General features: G+C 39.3%; 2 protein-coding genes across 5 annotated transcripts in view; both read left to right on the plus strand.

Moving 5' to 3' along the window:
* LOC110830994 (maternal embryonic leucine zipper kinase) overlaps nucleotides 1–8,085 on the plus strand; it is a 52,709-nt gene extending 44,624 nt beyond the window's left edge. For both annotated transcript variants that reach the window (XM_087343700.1, XM_087343699.1), the window contains exon 13: nucleotides 5,468–8,085. In XM_087343700.1, coding sequence (XP_087199826.1) covers nucleotides 5,468–5,711 — 244 coding nt within the window. In that variant the 3' untranslated portion in view covers nucleotides 5,712–8,085. The remainder of the gene's footprint in view (nucleotides 1–5,467) is intronic.
* A 2,261-nt stretch (nucleotides 8,086–10,346) lies between these two features.
* Nucleotides 10,347–20,558, plus strand: part of LOC110840051 (paired box protein shaven) — a 555,926-nt gene continuing 545,714 nt past the window's right edge. For 2 of the 3 annotated variants that reach the window (XM_087343728.1, XM_087343730.1), the window contains exon 1: nucleotides 10,650–10,731. The gene's annotated coding sequence lies outside the window, so the exon portion shown is untranslated. Of the gene's footprint in view, nucleotides 10,403–10,649; nucleotides 10,732–20,558 lie in introns of those variants that run through there. The other variant, XM_087343729.1, reaches the window with a different exon arrangement.

Below are 20,558 nucleotides of genomic sequence, written 5' to 3' on the forward strand. Positions count from 1 at the left end.
AGCGAATAATTAATTTTCTTCTTCAGGATGGAAATGACGGAAATTTAGTTCGGATGATTAAGGTCTGGAAAGAAGAACACTCCACATTCGCATTCTGATTGGCGGAACGTTGTGAATATAATTGTTGACGCGTAGTGTTCAGGAATGGTCATCCGTCCACGCCAGACCGTAACTAATGTTTGCTGTCATTGGCGTGTGGTATCCTCAGATCCAGTCGCCGAATACGCTATGGCTGTTCAGTTCGTGGTGATCGGTTGTGTTCCTGGCTGACTATAGATCGTGAATGGTTCCTCTCATGTCACCTGTCCACTTTGTCGTCCTTCATATGATTCTAATAATACTTGTGAAGAGTACAATTTATGAATCTTCTCGTGTAGTTTTCCGAGTCCTTCGGGTCCAAGATTTTTCTTAGCTGTACTTTGTTCTGAAACGTCCTCAGTTTGTCCGTATCTTTCCTCTGGACGACTGTCGTTCGATGTAAATTTATACGAAGAATTTCTTTTACCGCGTTTAATGACCTTAAGGCCTGTAAAACCTATTAGGTTGATGGCATTGTCTCCTTCACCTGAAGTTATGTCGGCCTGAGCGTGAAACCGACTTCTCCTTCTACTGCCGAGGTCAAAGATGCGTGAAGTTTTGAATTTGAAGTCCAGTGACACCTTTTTGGAGCGGGCTAAATTTTTTTGCAGAGAAACAGTGTTACCTCTTCACTTGGTGGCAATACGCCCATTAGTAATCATCGGCCTATGTACAGAATATACCTATATTCATGTATTTCCCTCTATATGCGTCCGTCCGTCTGTCTGAAATGTTATCACTCCGCCCTAGTTAAGACTGCTTAAACTAAGTCATTCATTCGTGGTAACAAGTGGACTGGGCTGGATCTTTTAAATACGAATGAAGAATTCGTCGAAATTCCAGAACAAATTGGGGGGTGGGGGGAGACTCCTGCAGTGTTGGTATTTTGTGGCACTGGATCGGATCGTGGCGTTCCCGCACTTTTTAGGATTTGTGTTATAAAGTGTCGTTCCTGGAGCACGTACTTCCATCTGCATTGTAATAATTGAAGAGCATGACTTATTTACCGTCCCTCATCACTTAGGGTTGCTCCCAGTGAGAGGCTCCTCGCCACTGAAGAATCCTCTCCTGCCGCAATCCTCTTGTTTCAATACGTCCTTCAGTCTATTTGGCGAGGAAATCAGGAGCTGGAAATTAATAATAATTAGGTACTTTAATTACTCACTTCTTGTATCTTGCATTACATAATTTATAGGGTGTATATTCCTTTCATTTCGAAAAGAGCACTTTAGCATAGACCTTCAGGAAAGAGAGACTTAGGAAAAATGGCGAGATATATTGCGAAGAAGGAACAGGAAAATTGCCTAATCCGTGGAGTGAAGATGATTCTTCTGTATTCACTTTCAGCTTTTAGATCCAAACCAAGATTAATTTACCCAGTGGAGGCCTAACTGCAAACGTTTTCACTTAAGAAATAGTTTACACAAAAATCGGATATGTAGGTTATTTAATTGTCTATTTAATAAAATTTCCACTTACGTAGCAAAAATCATTGATTACTTATCGATGGCAGTCACAAATCTGAACTTGGCTTTGTATTTTATAGTGCTACCGATTTCTCCGAAAATTCGTCTCTTAATTTATGCCTGTTGAGAGGAGACCTAAACCTTTCAGCGGGTATTATCCTCCTTCAGCCGCCATTAGGCTAATATTACGAATACAAAATCCATAAAGCCTACCATGAAAAAGTTGATATACTTGCAGTGTATATCGATATTAATTATTTTGATGATTTATTTTTCTTATTCAGTGAATCATTAACTCTGCAAACAGTCGCTCAGCCACTCAAATCCCCAACATTTTATGGAACTCAAAGGTTCATCGCCTGAGCCAGATTCCCCTTTTCCAAAGCGGCCGGAGCGCGTAGCTGTACGCAGTACCGACCTCCGCTCCCACAGATCTTCAAGATGTGTCTAGGCGCAAGATTAACTTCACCTTCATCATTGACTGGTCGCTCCTGCAGTACAAAGTGTGTGCAGCCTCCAGTAGAGGCCCTAATACAAGTCTATTAGTTGACTGCAGCATCTCCCAGCATGAGTTTAATTATAAACCATTATAGTGCGGCAAGGCTAACGCGTTGTGTCTCGACTTACATGTCGCCTTCATCCGCCTTGTTAACTAATGGCAGGGAGGTTCACTGTTTCTGGAATGGATGAGGGCTGCAGCATGTTGATTGACTGCTTTGTGTGCGCTAATTGTGGGAACCATGCAAATCACACAAAGTCGCGGTCGCTGGAAGTCTGTGGAGATTGTCCGTTAGTTAGTTAGTTAGTTAATTAAGACTATGGAGTGTATCTAGCAGTGTGGTGTACCTGTTACGCTCTAGACTTGTAATCGATTTGAATATCAGCTGGAATATCGATTATCGTAGCAGTGGTATTCTCGCCTACACGATATTTACGGGAGAATGGTATATGTTTATTAATATCTTCCCACCTCATTCGACACTGTGTAACTTCTGCAGTTGAGAGAATGTAGTTAAATATTAAATAGCCTAAGAACGAATTATGGAATAGCTGTGAACACGGATTAAATATCAGGTGCAAACTTAGTTCGTTGTAAGCCGGCAATACTCTCGAAGGGGTTGCTTACGTAAGTGGCCGCCAGTCGGCGACCTGGTGTCACATTGCATCGCCGTATTTTATTCATATTTCATCTGAATGCTTTTCGGATGCAACAAACAGACGTCGCTTGAACCACTCTTTCTCGATATGGATTTGTATGGAACTTCGTTAAGGCATAATCCCGAAGTCACATTTTAAATTTCATTGCCTCAAAGATTACTAGAAGTTTTACTCAGTACATTCATACGAATTGAAATAGACAGCGACCGCCACCTTCCGAATCCTCATCTATTCACCTAAGACTTAATCATGGTCTGTTAATAGAACGGAAATGAAGCAACCATGAAATTGCACTTCGGAGCTGAGGTTAGCCATTTTTTGCGTTTCGTAGGATCATTTAACAAGGAAACAGAGTTTCGCTTCTTCACGTTGAAACCATTTATTTAGATGAACCCGCGATCATCTGCTACAGGAGTACCTGCCCCGCCTCTAACACACTGTACCAAATCAGGCATGTTTACTTTTTTGGGTACGGCACTGCAAGATCATCATATCCGTTTGTATAACAAAAAATTGCCTTGGTTTGAGGTCGCCGTTGTAGTCCCCACATCCTGTAGTGGTCTCTTCTGTAATTTGGCCTCTGTTCTATATCGGAAGGATGTTTATGTGGTTTGTAGCGGGCTTTATTCTCACGTGACGAGGCTAATCGAAGAATTACCGAGCCAAGTTATTATGTGCAACGTACTGTCCACAGATCACGAGAAAAGCTCTGCTGGGGGAAGTCGTTTCTGGTGCGGAGCGGGGGGAATGTTACTTATCAGCTGGACTAGAGGGCTGCTATTGGTGGGAAGTGCGATACGTCAGAGTTTTACGCTACTACACACAGACTGAAAACATCAAGCAGTTACGAGTATCGTGTAGTGAGTGCACCTCTAATGTGTTCTGTGGGTGTTGCGATAATATTCTAGATTAAATCGCTGTGCCTCTGTGAGGTAATCTTAAAGCTGTACCCATTAGAACACATGAAAGCCTGTCGTCTGTTGTTCGTTCAGTGGTTGTGGAACGAATGCTTTTAGGATGGGTGGTCACTCACCGCGAAATGTCGCGCATGCGCGTATATCGAATTCCTATCAGGGATTTTCTCCTGATCTGTGGACTGTACAATCTCATGCGTTTGTTGGTTTTCTTGCTGACTGTGGAACTGGTAGCAATCAAAACTAGTGGTTCGTGCGTTTACCTGCTGCAGTTCTGGTCTCTAAGCTGGGATAATTCAGTGTCTGAAATACGAATCCTGATTTAGATTTGATATCTCCACGTTGCACTTCTGAAGCTCTGATCCCTCAACTAAGGAACAGTGCCGCCTGTCTGAATGACGCCCGATTCGAAGTGTAGCGCCCCATAGGAGGGGGGGGGGGGGTCCAGTGTTCGATTCCGGTGGACGCCCATTCTAAACTAGCGCGGAGTTGGTGAGGTCGAACACTGGAATCATGGATTCGAGTCCCGCGTGGGCCACTACATCTCTTTCAATAAGATTTTAACTTCTTGTGCGCATTTTGTTATCAATTTATTCGTGCTTTGTGCCGTGTCGGCCTGCATCATATTCTTTAGCAGTTTTTAGTCGTAATATTACTGGATTAAGAAAATGAAATATAAATATATTCATTGTGTAATTTTCTCAATTTTATTTTCTCGCTGTCTCACGTTTCGTAGCTCTCTTACTTCCAGAGCGAGACACCGGATTTAATAATCACATTAAACATCGGGAAAATTTATCCAATGACGGGGTAAGGTTGTACAAGTTTTAAAAAGTTCACGAAACGAAAAACGATTTTCGAAGCGTTTTTAGAAATCAGGTTTATTGATTTTTCAAAAAATTTTCCATACATTTTATCATATAATTTACATATGTATTTAGGCTGGAGTGATAAACTTGTTAAATTACGTATAGGTATCATGAAGTACAGGCCTGGAATTGTTTGTACGTTTTGAACTTGGCATGTAAATCCTTTACACTGACACCTGCGAATTATGATACCTGTCTGTGTCCAGATGCATTTAATTCGTTTCAAACCAGCGGTGAGAAAGTTTTTTTTTTTTTTTTAATTTTGAACGAGAGCAACTTTAATAATTTCGAAACCGATTTCGGCTGCATATCAAATGAGAACAACGTTTGTATTGTATGTCGTGTTTTCAGCCAGATCGAATCTGATTCGCCACATCCCACTTGCCGCCTACTACCTTTCCTAAAAAGAAGACTTCCAAATCCTCAGCCATTGTATGTTTACCCTGAAGATGGCAACTGCAGTGTTTGACGAAACTTTTATCATTCGACGTTGCTCATCCCTGAAAGCTGATGAAAACGATGTTGTTAAGCTTCGCCTCGAAGAATATTCTGATTTGCTGTACAGTGAGTCATACGACTGAAGCTAATTGGAAGAAAGTTTAACAGAGCTTCGTCGATGTATTGCAGAGAGGTGCTGAAAACATCAGAAGAGTTATCGACTTCAGGCCGAAAGAGCTTGTCTGTACCTGAGCGATTTATATGAATCACCGGAGCTTCGAAACGCGACTTTAATGTAAGAATGATATATGGAGAATTCGGAGCGCAGGTGGAAGGTCACAACATATTAGTTACGTATTGAGATTTACAAATACAAATTTAGAAAGTGGGTCACGAAATCGGAGCCAAGCTTCATAGCAACGTTGTTACATCCATAACACAAAGAATTTTACTTCTAAGAATAATCTTAATGACTTTTCGTTGTATTAAGACCAATGATTTCTCTGATTGTATAAACACTGCATTCATCATTCTTATATTTTAGATTTACATTGCGTGGGAAAGTGGAACAAGTGGCAGATGGATCCGTTAGTCAGAAGGGCACAGATAAAATTTACAACTGCAAGTTGACCTTCGAACTGGAGGTTTGCTTGATTCCAGTTGGTTCTGGGTGTTCGTCTCTTCATCAGCCCATGGTAGGCATCTTGCGCAAGAGACTCAATGGTGACACATGGTGCTACAAGAAAGTCTGCGAGGAAATCCTTGCCCTGGCTGCCATGGATCTCTGACGCTCGTTCTCGAAGCTTAATTTAATTAAACCCTTCGAATGTATAACTTAAAATGTTTGGTGTTTTTGTAGGGAAGAAATGTATTTTTACTACCATTCAGCTTGTCTTCTTAATTTTATTATCATCACTCATCTTGAAATTATGCCTTTAAAATGCCCTCTTTTGGCATTTTTTTAAGTAACAAGATCTTGCTTTGGAAAGGGGGACGGAAAGACGTTTTTAGATTTTACATTTATCGTAAATTTATGGGTGAAGGTTTGAATTCATCGGCTTTTCTTAACACAGTCCTGCATGCTAGTATAACGGTCTCCTAAAATTTTAAGATTAGTCACATTTAAATTAAAATTTGTAACCTTGGAAAATTTCTTTGCTGGCTAATGTTCAATAGTAATCGATTTTTAAATATAACAGTAAAAGTAACATTACTTAAATTGAAGCTTGTAATATTTCAGGAGTAAGAAAAATAATAAAAAAATAATACAACTTTACTTAATAATCGTGTTTAATGCGAGTATTTGAAGTTACTTAAGAAAGAAATTTGGTATATTCAGATAATTTGGATTTGGCCATTTATGAAAATTTGTACTTCCATTAAATCAGCGGAATATGTCTTCAGGTACTTCCATAAGGGCTTTGACTGTTCAAGTGTCATTAAATGAAAACCAGCAAAATTAAAAAATAACTCATGATGAGGTTGTAAATTACGTAGAAGGAAGATTTGTAGGTGCACCTGAAAGGGATGAGGTAGCAAAGGTGAGTAGGGTCTAGGATACTGAGACGTGGAAGAAATTGAGAAGTAATGAGAGACAGGGGATGATTTGAAGGTACAAAAGGGGTGGAGGATGAATTTACTTAATTCTACTGTTCTCCTTCCTAGGAAGTTAATAATCCAGAGGTGGAATGATTACCATAAGAAACTTCTGGGAGACACCTAACTTGTCTCGCTGTTACGTGGATGGAATACGATTGGTTTATGATGTTTGTAGTTTCACAAAGATGTGAAGATTATCCACTTTTTAAAATTACGTAATTCGTCTTCATTCTTGCATTAAAATCATAATTAAGTTGCAAGGTTGTTGTCACAAAAATTATTTTTTCTTTCGTTGTGTTTCGTAATTTATTTTGTATAAAGGCTGTGACCGAAATGAGACCACATTCTTAAATTAGTGGAGATGATAAAGGGGTTTAAATATTTTCTAAATTGTCTGTGTTCAAATCCACGTTCTTTCAAATTCCATTCGTTGTTACAGAATTTTAACAGCATTTTGCGTGTGTTATGACTGAGTTCCGTGTTCGTTGCTGAAAACTTCCAGCGAATAAAATAGCGTTTTCTTATCCAACTTATATTTTAATGTAATTGATGATTTACAATGTGCAAGTATCACAGATTTATGTTGATGGCACACAGTGTTATATGTAATTTGCCTGTGCCTGATTTATATATTCATCTCCTTAAAATTTAAAACATTTTCCACTTTTGACATTTACGATGCTGTAGGGATTTTTTTTTATAGAACTTAATTCATCATGAGAGAATGAGAGTAATTTTACAGCAATGATCCAACTGTTTGAACGTGGTCTAATGGGGGCACAGTCCAAAATACAAATCCCTTTGCTTTTTAAGCTAAAGATAAATATTTGCTCCTCTCTAATGTGATATAGAGCAGAATTAAAAATTCTGATATCTGTTGGATACTTTTTCGCTAAAGATATAACATTTTTGTAATAGGTAGTTTGAGTTTGTGATTGTCTTAATTTCTGCTTAACGATTTAGACTATGGTTTTGTATTGTGTGCTGTTTAGTTTTTGAAAGATAAATTCTGTACACGTTGTAATATTGTTTGTTTTTATATAATTCTGAAGCAAATCAAACAAAAATCCTTCGTATCCATATTTCTACATTTGGAATAAGTGCAATGTTTCTGAGGACTTCTCCCCCCTGTTATTATATGTGTAACCTTCAGAATGAATACGTTAATGCTCCCTGTCCAAAAGGGAAAAAAATGTTTTTTTTTGTAGTGACTGAAGAATTCTGCAGCTATTATTTTCTTTTCCTGTCTCTCTGACGGACAACATAATTTTGTAAGTGCTGTTTAATCTGTTATTTCTTACGAATAATGTGACAGTCGTAACTGGTTCATGACCTTATCAGGTGGCAGGCTTTGGTATTAGCAGAGTTCAACTAGAGAATTTTTTATGAATAATTTATAGTATCCCATCTATATGTCATATATTCCTCTGGCTTTATAGTCATATTTATTTGCAAATCCTAACATTTTTATTCATATTTTTCTGTTAACCCAGCAATAGAACTGCATTATTTGAAATGTAAATATAGAGCACTCTTTTTCAGATATAAAATATTGTTTAACTAGGTGAAAGTGTTTCTGTTTTATTTTTGTTTTTTTTAGCCCTCCTGACTTTCTGGCTGTCACACAAATATCCGTGCTTTCCTTCATCGTTTTTATAATTTGCCTTACCTTTCCAAGGTCCTGTGAGATTTCGCATGTCCTTTCAACTATGACGTCATCATCGCATACTTTCCAGAAGAGATTGAACAATAACGCAACCCAGACCTCACCCCTTCTTTATCTTTACTCTGAATTGGTCCATTTCGATCCCTGCTCATATACACACCTCCATGTGTGTCCTATATGCAAATTAATATTGAATATTCGCCGGATAGGATGCTGTATGATCCACAGGCATTCAGAACGTGATGAAGATAAATTCCTTTAGACCACTATTGGCCTCATCGCCCGAAGAGATCGACTCCATATTGTGCAGCGATTGTGACTGCTGAAGTCGTTTTGTTTTCTGAATGTGGCAAGGTCGTCCATAAGTATTTATGATGTTATTCACACCGGTAGTACAGAACCTCAGGCAGGTCCGGTTTAGTGGGAACCGGAGGGGACTCTTTTTTTTTTGTGTTCTGTTATGATCCTCTTCGTGTGTCGAGCCGTGTTGCACCCGGGGGGCACGTGTGCCTTCGTGATCCAGTGTGCCTCATAATTAGTTAGGGTAAGGGTAGGGTCCTCTCATGTGCATATGCATTACGACTAGTTTCGTCAATTTTAAGGTTATGTTCATATCTATCAACGGAGGGAAACGGATCGAAAGAAATTTACCTGATAATACACAGAATAATCGATATTGTACGTTTATTAAACTAATCGAATTGTATTGAATTGAAACCAGGAATACGTAGACTTAGAGGCTCCATGTCTGGTTCTGCAGTTGGCTGGTGTCGGTGTAAGGTCGAAAAGTCCTTCTGTTTACATAAGAGCCGCTTTGGAGAACATTTCAGTCGGTGTTGTGGCTTATTAGACTAATATGGATTAAACTTAAATTCCCCAGGCCCTCAATACAGTATAGTCAAACTTCGATAAACTTCAACCCTCTATTTGCTCCCACGAAAGCCTCAGAACAGAGAATCCCTATACGTAATTTAAAAGCGAACACCCGGTAGCCAACGTACGTGGCGATTCAAATGCACCGTTAAGCATTAAAATTAAATCCGATGAAGGTTAATGCCATTTTATGCAAACAATTTGCTCTGTACACTGCGTTCAAGAGAGTATCGTGTTCAGTTACGAAATGACATCCTCCATCATAAACATTATTATTTATGAAGAATGTAGAATTTTTCACATTTCACAAACAAATGTCTTATTATGAAACTATAATGAAGTCTAACGTAGGTGATCTCCGCTTTTACGACATATCGCCGTAAAATATTTATTATCTGGTTAGACGATAGAAACACAAGATAAAACTTGGGAAGAACAGTGTAAGAGTTGTAATATCGACGATAATTAAAACTTAACTCTCTCACGGCAACGTTTAATGCGGATAACCAGAAACAAATTTCATCTCGGGGAGTTCAGTAGTTTTGAAGGTATAACTTAATAAAGCGTACAGATGCAATTTCCCACTTACGTTCACTTATGCTCTTCGTGCAAAGAAACCGCTGAAACAAGGTTCTCGGTCTCGGCTCATGCAGTATAATATACCACCTTAAAATAGACCACGACCTTTTTTCGATCACGATTTACGATTTATTATCCTGTTATATTTAATTTGGAATTGCGTAACCCCCTCGTTTAATCTGCAGCCTAGCAGATTACGAAGAACCTCTGACCTCCTAGGCAAATATTAAGAGGTATTAATATAAATTATATTAACTATCTATCACTTCTGAGGCTGTACCCTTCTGATAAGTTTTCTACTATCCCACCGTAACGTGTGTAGTTGATACAATGTATTAAATAATGCAGCAAAATTACTTTTTAGATGTTTACAGTTTGATTAATTAGAATTAGTTTCTCGTAATTAATTTGTTGACTTTGTGTTAGTCTTGAATAAAGTGAGAGTTTACAGGAACAATCAAGAAAGTGAAATAGAATCCGATGTTAATCACGCACAAAGCGAGGAGTGGTCGAACATATTAGTATCGACCAATCGATACGATACGCGCGAGGCATACGTGTTCGACCTTCATGTGGAACACTTGTTGCTTTGCGTTCCAAGGTCGTATTTCGTCTCGAAACGGGTTTGTGAAGTTTTTCTTTAATACTCAGGCCTTCTTTAGCTTTGTTTTGTTATTCTCTCAGGAGGAATTACAAGTGCAACTATAACAACGTCGCTACTTTGAAGTGTTTCTTCTGCGACGTGGGAATTAATATCTGCCGGTAACTACAAAACATAACCTAACAAGTTAATATGAAAATAAAAGACGTGAATTTTGTTATACATAAATGACAAACATATTATTTATTTGTCAAATGAAAACACAGACAGGTCTTTATACTTTGATTAACTCGTGTATGTGAACCGCACAGGTCATTCTGTATGACCTCTCTATAACCTGGAAGACCGGTGTTCTGTTCCGGCCGGGGACAGTGACTTGTTTTTCTAACCTACCACGTTCAGAGCAACGTTGAGGCTCATTCAGTCTTAAGTCAGGGTCGAGTCGAAGTCTTTTAGCTACTAGAGTGATGGTACTACATCTAATTAAGTGGTAAGAATATTTATTATAGACCTGGTATTTGTTTCGTCTCGAACTTTTATTAATAATTTTAGTAAATTTAAGATATACTTTTTTATACTCTGTTTTTAACGGGCACAACACAAGTGCAAGTCCTTCTCTAAAAGCTTATAGTAGCTCATCCTTTGAAAAAAAAAAAACACTCCATTTGTTGTGGACCTAAAATGTTCATTGCTGTTCACAACATCCCGTTACCGGAGCCAGTTCAATCCATTCACGTACATCGTTATTGTTTAACGTACAGCCAGGGCGGAGTTTTGAAGTGTTTCAATTGTTCCGCTCACCACATTGTTGACCACTAACTCTGAGCATTGTTGTACCACGGTTTTAACAAACAGACTTGTGTGCTGTGCAATGGAGTGCGTTGTCTCCCTTTTGACGATAGACGATGCAAATTTGACAGCTACTTCTGTGTGGCGTGTTGTCATCTTGTCTTCATTCTACCTCTGTGACACAACCACCAATCAGAACGCTAAATGTCACGATACAACAGAGAAAAATGTATTCCGGTTTTCGTATGTCGACTGATTTCTTATATCGCAGTTTCAGATCTGAATTATCGATGCAGTTTTTGTTGCATTTAACCACCACCCCACCCCTCCCCGTTTTGGGGGGGGGGGGAATTTCAGTACGTGACGTTTCATGGTAAATAGATAGCCTTGATTTCACTACTTTATGTTCGTCTTTCCCATCCTCGTTTTTCTCAGGATTCAGCTCCATCTGGGAATCGAGGAAATCACCTTCGATATTTCAAGCTGACTGTTAGAATGAGAGACGATTTGTTTTGTCAAGAGAGGTTACTGTATGCATGCCACAATTGTGTTGTGTTCTTTCTTTTTTCTCTTGTACATTTCTAAATTATTTTACCCAACTTCTTTCCTTGTTTAACAAGTCTGCAGTAACACATTCCTCGCCGAAACATTTTTAACATTGATGTCTCAAAATTCCTTACGATTTTCACATGATTAGTCAAGATATTCCTAGTTCTCAGTACGCTTTTTTAAAAATAGAAATTGCGGGATCTGTATTCTTATCCGTGGTATGCTGGGGGCAAGTTATTTGCAGTCTTTTAAGTGGTCCATAATACTGTGCATGCCACATTAGTAACAAATTCCTTTCTTCTTGTTCAAACCTTCCCATGCCCTAGGGCAATAAATTTACCGAAAATGTACGTAAAATAGTTTTAATGTACACGCAGAAACTCTACATACTAATGGAGTTACCTACATTTAAGTTCAATATACGAGACTTATTCTCTTGTTTGTCGTTTCGAAAGTTCTTCCCGTGTCTACTCTCGTTCTGATTCATGGTATTTATTTACTTGTTATTACAGTGAATGGAAATAGCTTCTTAAAATATATAACCTCAAAGTTTCGAAGCAATGTTGGTAGTGCTCTGTACTCTCAGAAGATTCGTCTGCCGCGATTTCAAATTCCACATGCCCCGTTCCGATGACCTCAGCAATTAGATATTTTCCCCGAATTTGCCATGATATAATTTTTTTTTATATAAACAAATTTCTTCACACGAGTGCATGTATTTTATTTTTGTAGTCGTATAAGTTAATGGTACTATTATTATTCTTCTGTCGTGGCATTAGAAATTCGTGTCGTAACCATGTTACTTTTCAAAAAATAAAAAAGGGCTGGAAACAGTTGTAGCTCTGTAATATTCAAACTTACAAAATGTAATGTGGCCAAATTTCATGTTTGTTTATCCATTACAAAAATTTTCATGAAGTCCATAGGTTATTTTCGAGTTGCACTAAATGATCTTTTAATGCTATAAATTTTAGTAAATCTACTTGTGACGCAAAATTTTAGTATCTCACATTGAATTGTCTCCACCTTGCAACTTCGAATGACACAGTCCAGCTGACAACGTTTGGCCTACAAAAACTTTGACAAATTTGCTATCCCGTCAAGTGTCGTCTATTTCAGTCCCAAGTCCTGTGAGTTTTATGAAGATGTTGACAATACGACAGTAACAGTTAGTGTACAAAGAAAGCTGTCTTAAGGATTGTAGCGCTGTGTAGCCTGGTAGAAGTTCGCGGACGTTTCAAAGGTCCTTACTGTCTCCATCATCAGGACGATGAGTCCTCTGAAACGTTGGTAAACGTCTACAGTCTACACTAGGCTACAACCCAGAAGACTGCCATCTTTGAACTCACCGCCAGGTCGGTGTGTTTAAAGACACGACGTAAATCTTAGCAAATTCACTGTGAGAACGGTAATTGGGGATTGGATTAAACCAGTCCTGGAATTGTCTAAGTGAAAACATAGTTAGTGCTAATCAGATACAGTTTCTTATCTTTATGTGTGGTTTTGGTGCCAACGCAAATTTTATAGGAGCTGATTATGTAAAATGAACACTTGTTTGTGTATGGACAAAGGCACGACTGACGCAGGATAGAGGTTATGTGCTCATTTACGTAATGGTGATATTGGATCTTCTGTCGATACTCCAGGGAGGCCAAGACACTCGGATATCAAACTACAGGGCACATAAAAATTTGGGAGTATATTGGGGACCATTAAAACAGGAACAATGAAATAAATACGTTATAGTTAGATAATCGATGCAGTTGATACAGGTCGCTATGTGGGGTTGGAGGAATATCCGTGTGTGGGCAGGACACGTCATAGAATGAAGCTGGCCTCAGATAAAATTTTTGTGCGAGAACAGTGTGTCGCGGACCACGGATAAAGAACCATCGAGTCTGCATGAAATTAGAGGCGAGCCAATTTGCGGCAGGCCACGTCATAAATCTGACGCTGGCCTCATGCGCGGTGAGACAATCCACCGCTGGCAGCTCCTTCGAGTCGGTAGCCAAAGATTCCCGACCATGAAGCAGGCAATTAGTCACACACACGGCCTTTCTTCTGATTAATCACCATATGGGAACAAAAAGTAAAGAAAATAGTACAAAATATAAGTTCCTCTTTTTTCCTTTCGTGTTGTTAGACTTTCTGGTCGAACACTAACGTAAGCGGAGGTCATCGAGTCACTAGGCGATGAGAATCTGTCGAGGTGTAAAGGTGAAGTTGGTTATGTTCGGTGTTTTCTTCATTAAACCACGTGACACCGCCGGTAGCCCGAGATGAATACATTATAATCTTGTTAAGTCCTACTATTCCAAAGCCGACTTAGCCATGACGGGCTATCGAGTCATTGCAGTATAATAATTCTGTATTACGAGCCGCGGTGGTCTAGCGGTTAGAACGCTGGCCTTGTAATCCTGGGGTCTCGGGTTCGAATTTATAACTTGTGTTGGGCAAGGCCGTGGTCTAGGCAACACGGAGTTTTCCTCCGTGGCATCCCAACAATTACTCCATTCACACACAGAAGAAGGCAATGGCAAACCACTTCTGGATCATCTGCCAAGAACGTATATGAACAGGTCCCAGTCCGAGAAAAGGATGGAAGGATCCTGTTCATATGGACCTGTCGTCAGACAGAACACTAAATAATAATAAAAAAAATTTCTGTATTAAAAATAACTTGTCAGGTATTGTTCTCACTGACTGAACATTAGTATATACCAAGAAATATAAATTAAATAATTTGAACGCCTGATTAATTTTTAAAATGCGTTAAGACGCACGTGAAATCAAATTTGAATTAGGGCGACTTCAGTATCATCTACAGATTTATACGCGTAATAAATTGAAGGAGTAAATGTGTTTATTTGGAACCTAAAATTTGCGTTTTCGCCAGAATACGCTTTTTTTAAAAATATTACTAACGTAAACTTAAACGGAGTTGTAAAACTAATTACAGACCGTTTTATTAATAATTATTTATCATCGCAGCATAAGATTCCTATGTTGTTGGAAATGCAGTGTGTCCCAAAAAGGCATTTTAATGAAATAAACCATTACATACGTCAGCGTTGGCACTTGGTAAATTAGCGAATCTAATACAGGAGTTCAAAATGACCTCCGTTAGCTTCGTGGCACAGTTAACAGCGCAGAGTAACTAACTCACAAGCGGCCACCAAAGTTGATGTTGTGTATACATATTTTTGGGACATCCTATATAAAAATTGTAGTGTTTTACAGCTCGGAACCGTTACGTTATTTTTATTAGATGTTTAATTTTAACGGTAAATAAACATTGTTGTTGTTCCACAGCGTGGATTTAAAAAAAAACATGTGAAATGCGATATACGATTATATTACGTCGCTGATTACAAGTAATGTTAATAAGCCCTCATTATGTTTGTCAATAAGTAGGATTACACTTCTCTGGTCTCATAACCACAGGTTTATGTGAGCTTGGGTTTCTACATAAGTGGCATAAGAGTATTAGAATTAATTAGTACAGAATCTTTCCCTTCATTAATGTTAATTCTTTCAATTTAATAATTGAGATTTCGCAACGTGACCTTGGAGGAGTCTGACTACTTTTGTATGCGATAACTGATGAACCACTGAAGAAGGAAATTGGTGATACGATGTTTGGTAATTGTTTTATTTTGCGTAAGTCTACACTTGGATCCTTTATGCACACGTTTGGCTGCATCATGTTGTTACTAGTGTCGGAGGATGGACGACTTCAACAACGGGACTAGTTCAGTGCGGAACCGCTTGGTTGACGGTCCGTGGGTTAATCGCCTTCCCCTTGCGAGAATGCCTCTTTGTTTTTACATTTGTGGACTTGCTTTGTATGAGGTCGATGGCTAGAATGAGATTGTTGCAGGAACTTCGCAATGCCCATTGTTGACCTCTGAAAAGTGGATATGGTTACGCCATGAAAAAGAATGGGGGAATTTTTCGACGTAGTTCTGAATGGTCTTAAACGATGGCGTCACTTGTCAACCGACTACGACGCGCAGTCGATAATATAGCATGTGCTTATTGCACTAACGCGGAAATAAAACCGAAAGTTAGTGATAATACAACAATGTTGGCTGCAAGCATGTGTTTCCTATGTATCACGCTGCCAATCGTGTTGCGACAATGCAAATGAAGTGCGCGCAATTAAGAGGTGGGATGTAGAGCATAGAAGACACGGGCAGTCAGCCAAGCAAGCATACAATATCGCACCCTTCACAGTCAGCTTGGCTACTCTTCTAGCACCTCTGCGGCTTGTACAGGGTTCGATGACCAATGTTATCTTTTAAGACAACACTGACTTAAGTCGCGTGGTACATCTATAATAAATTAATCGAGCTTTACTTTTTGGTTTATTTCGAAGGTACGTGCACATGAAATTTTGCAAAATACATAAGTAATATCAAGTTTAATTAAAATATGTTTTCTAGGGTATAGTAAGAATTTGTTCATTAATTTGAATTATCAGTGCAATGAAAGCTGTAGCCTACGGATCTGTAAAAAAACACGTTCTCTGTTTTCGGTCCACATCAGAACGCGGCTCAATGATTTTTTGGAAAATCACTCGTGTGGCTATTAGTAGGTGTCGCCCAAGCTGCAGCGATCGCGCTGCCATACAGCGGATGCTCGCTGAACCTCTTACACCCACCACGTTCCCAGCACACAACAGGAGGCTTTTTAATATCACTCCCAGAGGCGTGTTTCTCTGTTCTTGCTTTTGATTAATGAAGGTCGTGTTTTTAAAGTTAACACTCCTGCTTCTTTTTCTGCAGGTGTCTAGTTCAATTGCAGGTCAGGAGACCCGAGTCCGTCTTTCCTAAGGCCATAATTGTTTTCCTTCCACTTTTTCCCAGCTCATATACTTCGTCATTCGACAAATGAAGCTCGCATAACGCCATTATCGTTGAGATGGGTTAAGATTACGTCTGTGGCGCTGGACCCGTGACGGGTCTATTGTCCATCCTGTCTGTGACACATAGCGAATATTGAGCAGAAGCGGAATGATGCTGATAGGGGAGATCCAATATGGACCTGACTTGGCCTTAAACCCGGTACTCCGACATGACTAGCCAGCGACTAACTTCTAGAGCTGTGCCACGGTCATATCATCGTTAAAACGCAAACAATGTATAATCAGCGTCTGGTTTATTACAGCTTCAAAACACCGAATTCTGTGTTTGTGGTCGGATTTGCAATAAATATGGCGGGAAATCTGAGAAACGTAATTTCTGATTAAATTGAAATGCATTAATTACCACACTACACTAATCTTCCCAGTAACAGCTGAGTGACGTAGACATATAGAATTTTGTTTTTGTGAAGAAATCTCTAGTAGGCCCATTGCATACAGAATTCAACTGCAAATAAGTGACGTATTGTGGTGATTATAATCTGTTATAATTACTCCTCGTTATTAGTACCCCCTTTCCACACTTGAATGGTTTTTTTGTTTACTTTGTGACACGGATTAGCGACTCCTCAAACAAACGCCAAGAGCTGATGGTTCTTTAACTTCATGGGCGTGGTGTGTAGATAGGAATTTAAAATAACGTAAATGTAGCAGGATCACAAATTGTATTATTTTTGATGATAAATGAAAAGGAACTGTTTGATTGATTGGTTGCTGTATCGCCTTGGTTTCTTGTACACCCACGTCACGTCAGATAATTCATCACCATCTTCTGCCGGTTTCTCTGCTTCATTAACAAATTACTGCAGAGATGTTAGTTCTTTCCTTGCGGTAAAGTGACTTAAGTCTCTGCACGTTAGATTTTCACAGTTTTCTGTTTCGTATTAAATTTAAAGGGTCGATATCGGTGTGATAGCAAAGTGACAGATTTTACGGAAATGTTCTAGAATTTTGTTAGACGATTGATTCTAATGAGAGATTTGTTGTTAACTTAACAGGCTGATTAGAAACAGAATGACTAAAGTCACTAAGACAACTTACTGACTGGTCTCTCAGATACGTCTTAGTATTATTTAATTTTCAAGACCTAATCATGGTGGTGTAAAAATCTGTACTCCTCCCCCAGTATTGTCAGGGTGATTAAGTCGAGAAGAATGAGATGGGCTGGGCATGTAGCGCGCATGGATGGGACAAGAGTGTGCACCGGGTACTGGTTGGGAAGCCGGAAGGGAAGAGGCCTCTCGGGAGACCTAGACGTAGATGGGAGGATAATGTCAGGCGTGATCTATGGGAGATAGGAGTTGAAGGAGACTGGATTTTGTTGGCCCAGGACAGGGTCCGGTGGAGGGCTTTGGTTAATTCGGTGATGAACCTTCGGATTCCGTAAGCCATCTGGTTGGTTGGGTCCACTATTTGGGAAGCCTGAGGGGAAGAGACCTCTGGGGAGACCTAGACGTAGATGGGAGGATAATCTCAGGCAGGATCTATGGGAGATAGGAGTTGAAGGAGACTGGATTTTGTTGGCCCAGGACAGGGACCGGTGGAGGGCTTTGGTTAGTTCGGTGATGAACCTTCGGGTTTCATAAGCCATCTGGTTGGTTGGGTCCACTATTTGGGAAGCCTGAGGGGAAGAGACCGCTGGGGAGACCTAGACGTAGATGGGAGGATAATCTCAGGCAGGATCTATGGGAGATAGGAGTTGAAGGAGACTGGATTTTGTTGGCCCAGGACAGGGACCGGTGGAGGGCTTTGGTTAGTTCGGTGATGAACCTTCGGGTTTCATAAGCCATCTGGTTGGTTGGGTCCACTATTTGGGAAGCCTGAGGGGAAGAGACCGCTGGGGAGACCTAGACGTAGATGGGAGGATAATGTCAGGCGGGATCTATGGGAGATAGGAGTTGAAGGAGACTGGATTTTGTTGGCCCAGGGCTTTGGTTAGTTCGGTGATGAACCTTCGGGTTCGGTAAGCCATCTAGTTAGTTAGTTTAATCATGGTGGTGAATTAGTTACATTTGGTGCAGAGGAAATGCCACTACAAAATACCATGAGGTTTATTTCTGTATTGAGGTCTTCTTTGTGTTAAACTTACATCAAAATTGGGCGTAATCGCCATGTTTCGAGCATGTAAGATATAAACTGACACAAATATGTCGTTAGGACGACTCAGGTAGTCGTCTTACTGAATTAAATGACAGCAGACATGTTTTCCCATGGGACACACAGCACGCACCGAGTTAAAATTCTGGTTTTCTCTAGCCCTGAAAATATGATTTTGTACCCGGAATTATATTTGTAGCTAGGCGTCGTTGTGAGGGGCCTTGACTGGTCTCTTGGTGTATGACTCATGTTCAGGAACGGCCTCAGCACGATATGCTCGAGAAACCAAATAGGGCAGTGAAATATGTTGCGAAAGCAAACACAGAAAGGAAAGAAGTTCCATTGTGTGTCCCATCTTTCATAAAATGGGAACGGTAAATATCTCGTTTATTTGCTCAAACATTTACGTAAACAATGCCCTGGATGTTCGGATGTTTCTTTATTCCTCGTCCATTCTTGTAGCCCGTCAGTTTGTCATATTCTTCTCTCATGAGATTGTACGGCTTCTTATTGCCTTTGTTTTATTATAAGACTTCCATTATTTATGAGTGTTCTACCCTTCGTTTTTCTTGAACATAAAAAATACATTGGGTGAACAGAAAGTTTCCGTTGACAGAACTAAGAAATACTCAGAGAATTTTATGTATCCTCCAATCTGAGTCTAGGCCTCCTAAGTAATCTCTTTCCTTCAGGCTTTCCAACGAAAACATTGAAGTTTATTTAGTTACTCTGTTGATGGAGGCAGAAAGTACTTCTGAAACGTAGGTAAGCGCCAAAACCCTGAAGACAATCATCTTCAACAAATAAAACAATTGTAAAACATTTAAATTTTGCTGAGAACCTCTTTTCAGTGTTTTCAGCATATTTTGTGTATGATAGATCCAGAAGATTGATAGTGGAAAACAGAAGAAACTGCCATTTGAAAGACGAAGAAGGAGATGGGATTATAACTATAGTTCACACTTTGGTCACCAGATCTCAGCATTTTCCCCATTCGTCATTTTCTTATCAGCGCTTATAGAATATTTATAAGTGCGATTTTGAGGTTATGTAGATCAGCAAAACTTCCAAATCAAATTTAATCCAAATCCGTCAAGTGGTTTTCGAGTTAAACCGACTAGAGACGGACGGACAGACACTACGAACCCATAATGCGTTCTCGCTATGCTAAAACAGAGTTTACTTGAGAGAAACAAGAAATATATATATTTAATTAATTAACCTTGTCCGTCTAATCACAATTTAAAATTTAAAATTAAATGTAAATCGAATGTTTCGATAAGAAGCATCACATGGTATTTTAACTATCTTAATTTTAAATTTTAAATTGTGATTAGACGGACAAGGTTAATTAATTAAATATATATTTTCACAATATGACGCAACTCTATCATCTTAATAAATATATAGTACAGAATCTTGCTAGAAGAACTCTCTGGTAAACTGACCACTTGGAAAACCAGGAAGCAGATGTTAACTGGTATAAAAGATGCATTTTAACTTTGATTTTATGACGTAAATAATAATTCACAGTTTCCAACGTTATTCGCGTCCTACTTGCAGCTTGATTTTAAAGTAAGTGTATACTAACCTACGGGTGTAAAGTCATGATTCGTGAATGATTTAAGAGAAGCTGGGAATTTGAGTCGTGTTTGAAATAATAAATACAAAGACCTGCTACTATCCCAAAAGTGATGGCTTCATATTGGCAGGCTGTTTATTATTCTCACGTGTAAGCTAGGCGTGGTACGAAGACCTCGTGTAGGTGATTATTACTATTATTATTACAAGCCTTTATTTTCATGGTGCGAGATGAAATTACGAACAATGCATCATAATTTAGGATGCTGAATCTTAGCCAAGTGTCTGATGCCTCCGTCCTATACACCACGCGGCGAAATGCGTAGATACGAAGCCCTTGTTTCAATGTTTGACCTGGGGAGAGAGAGAGAGTCGAA

This window comes from Zootermopsis nevadensis, unplaced genomic scaffold, assembly GCF_977971745.1.
Source record: "Zootermopsis nevadensis isolate Lab colony 2312 unplaced genomic scaffold, Znev_1.0 Znev_ptg000006l, whole genome shotgun sequence".
Classification (NCBI taxonomy): Eukaryota; Metazoa; Arthropoda; class Insecta; order Blattodea; family Termopsidae; genus Zootermopsis; species Zootermopsis nevadensis.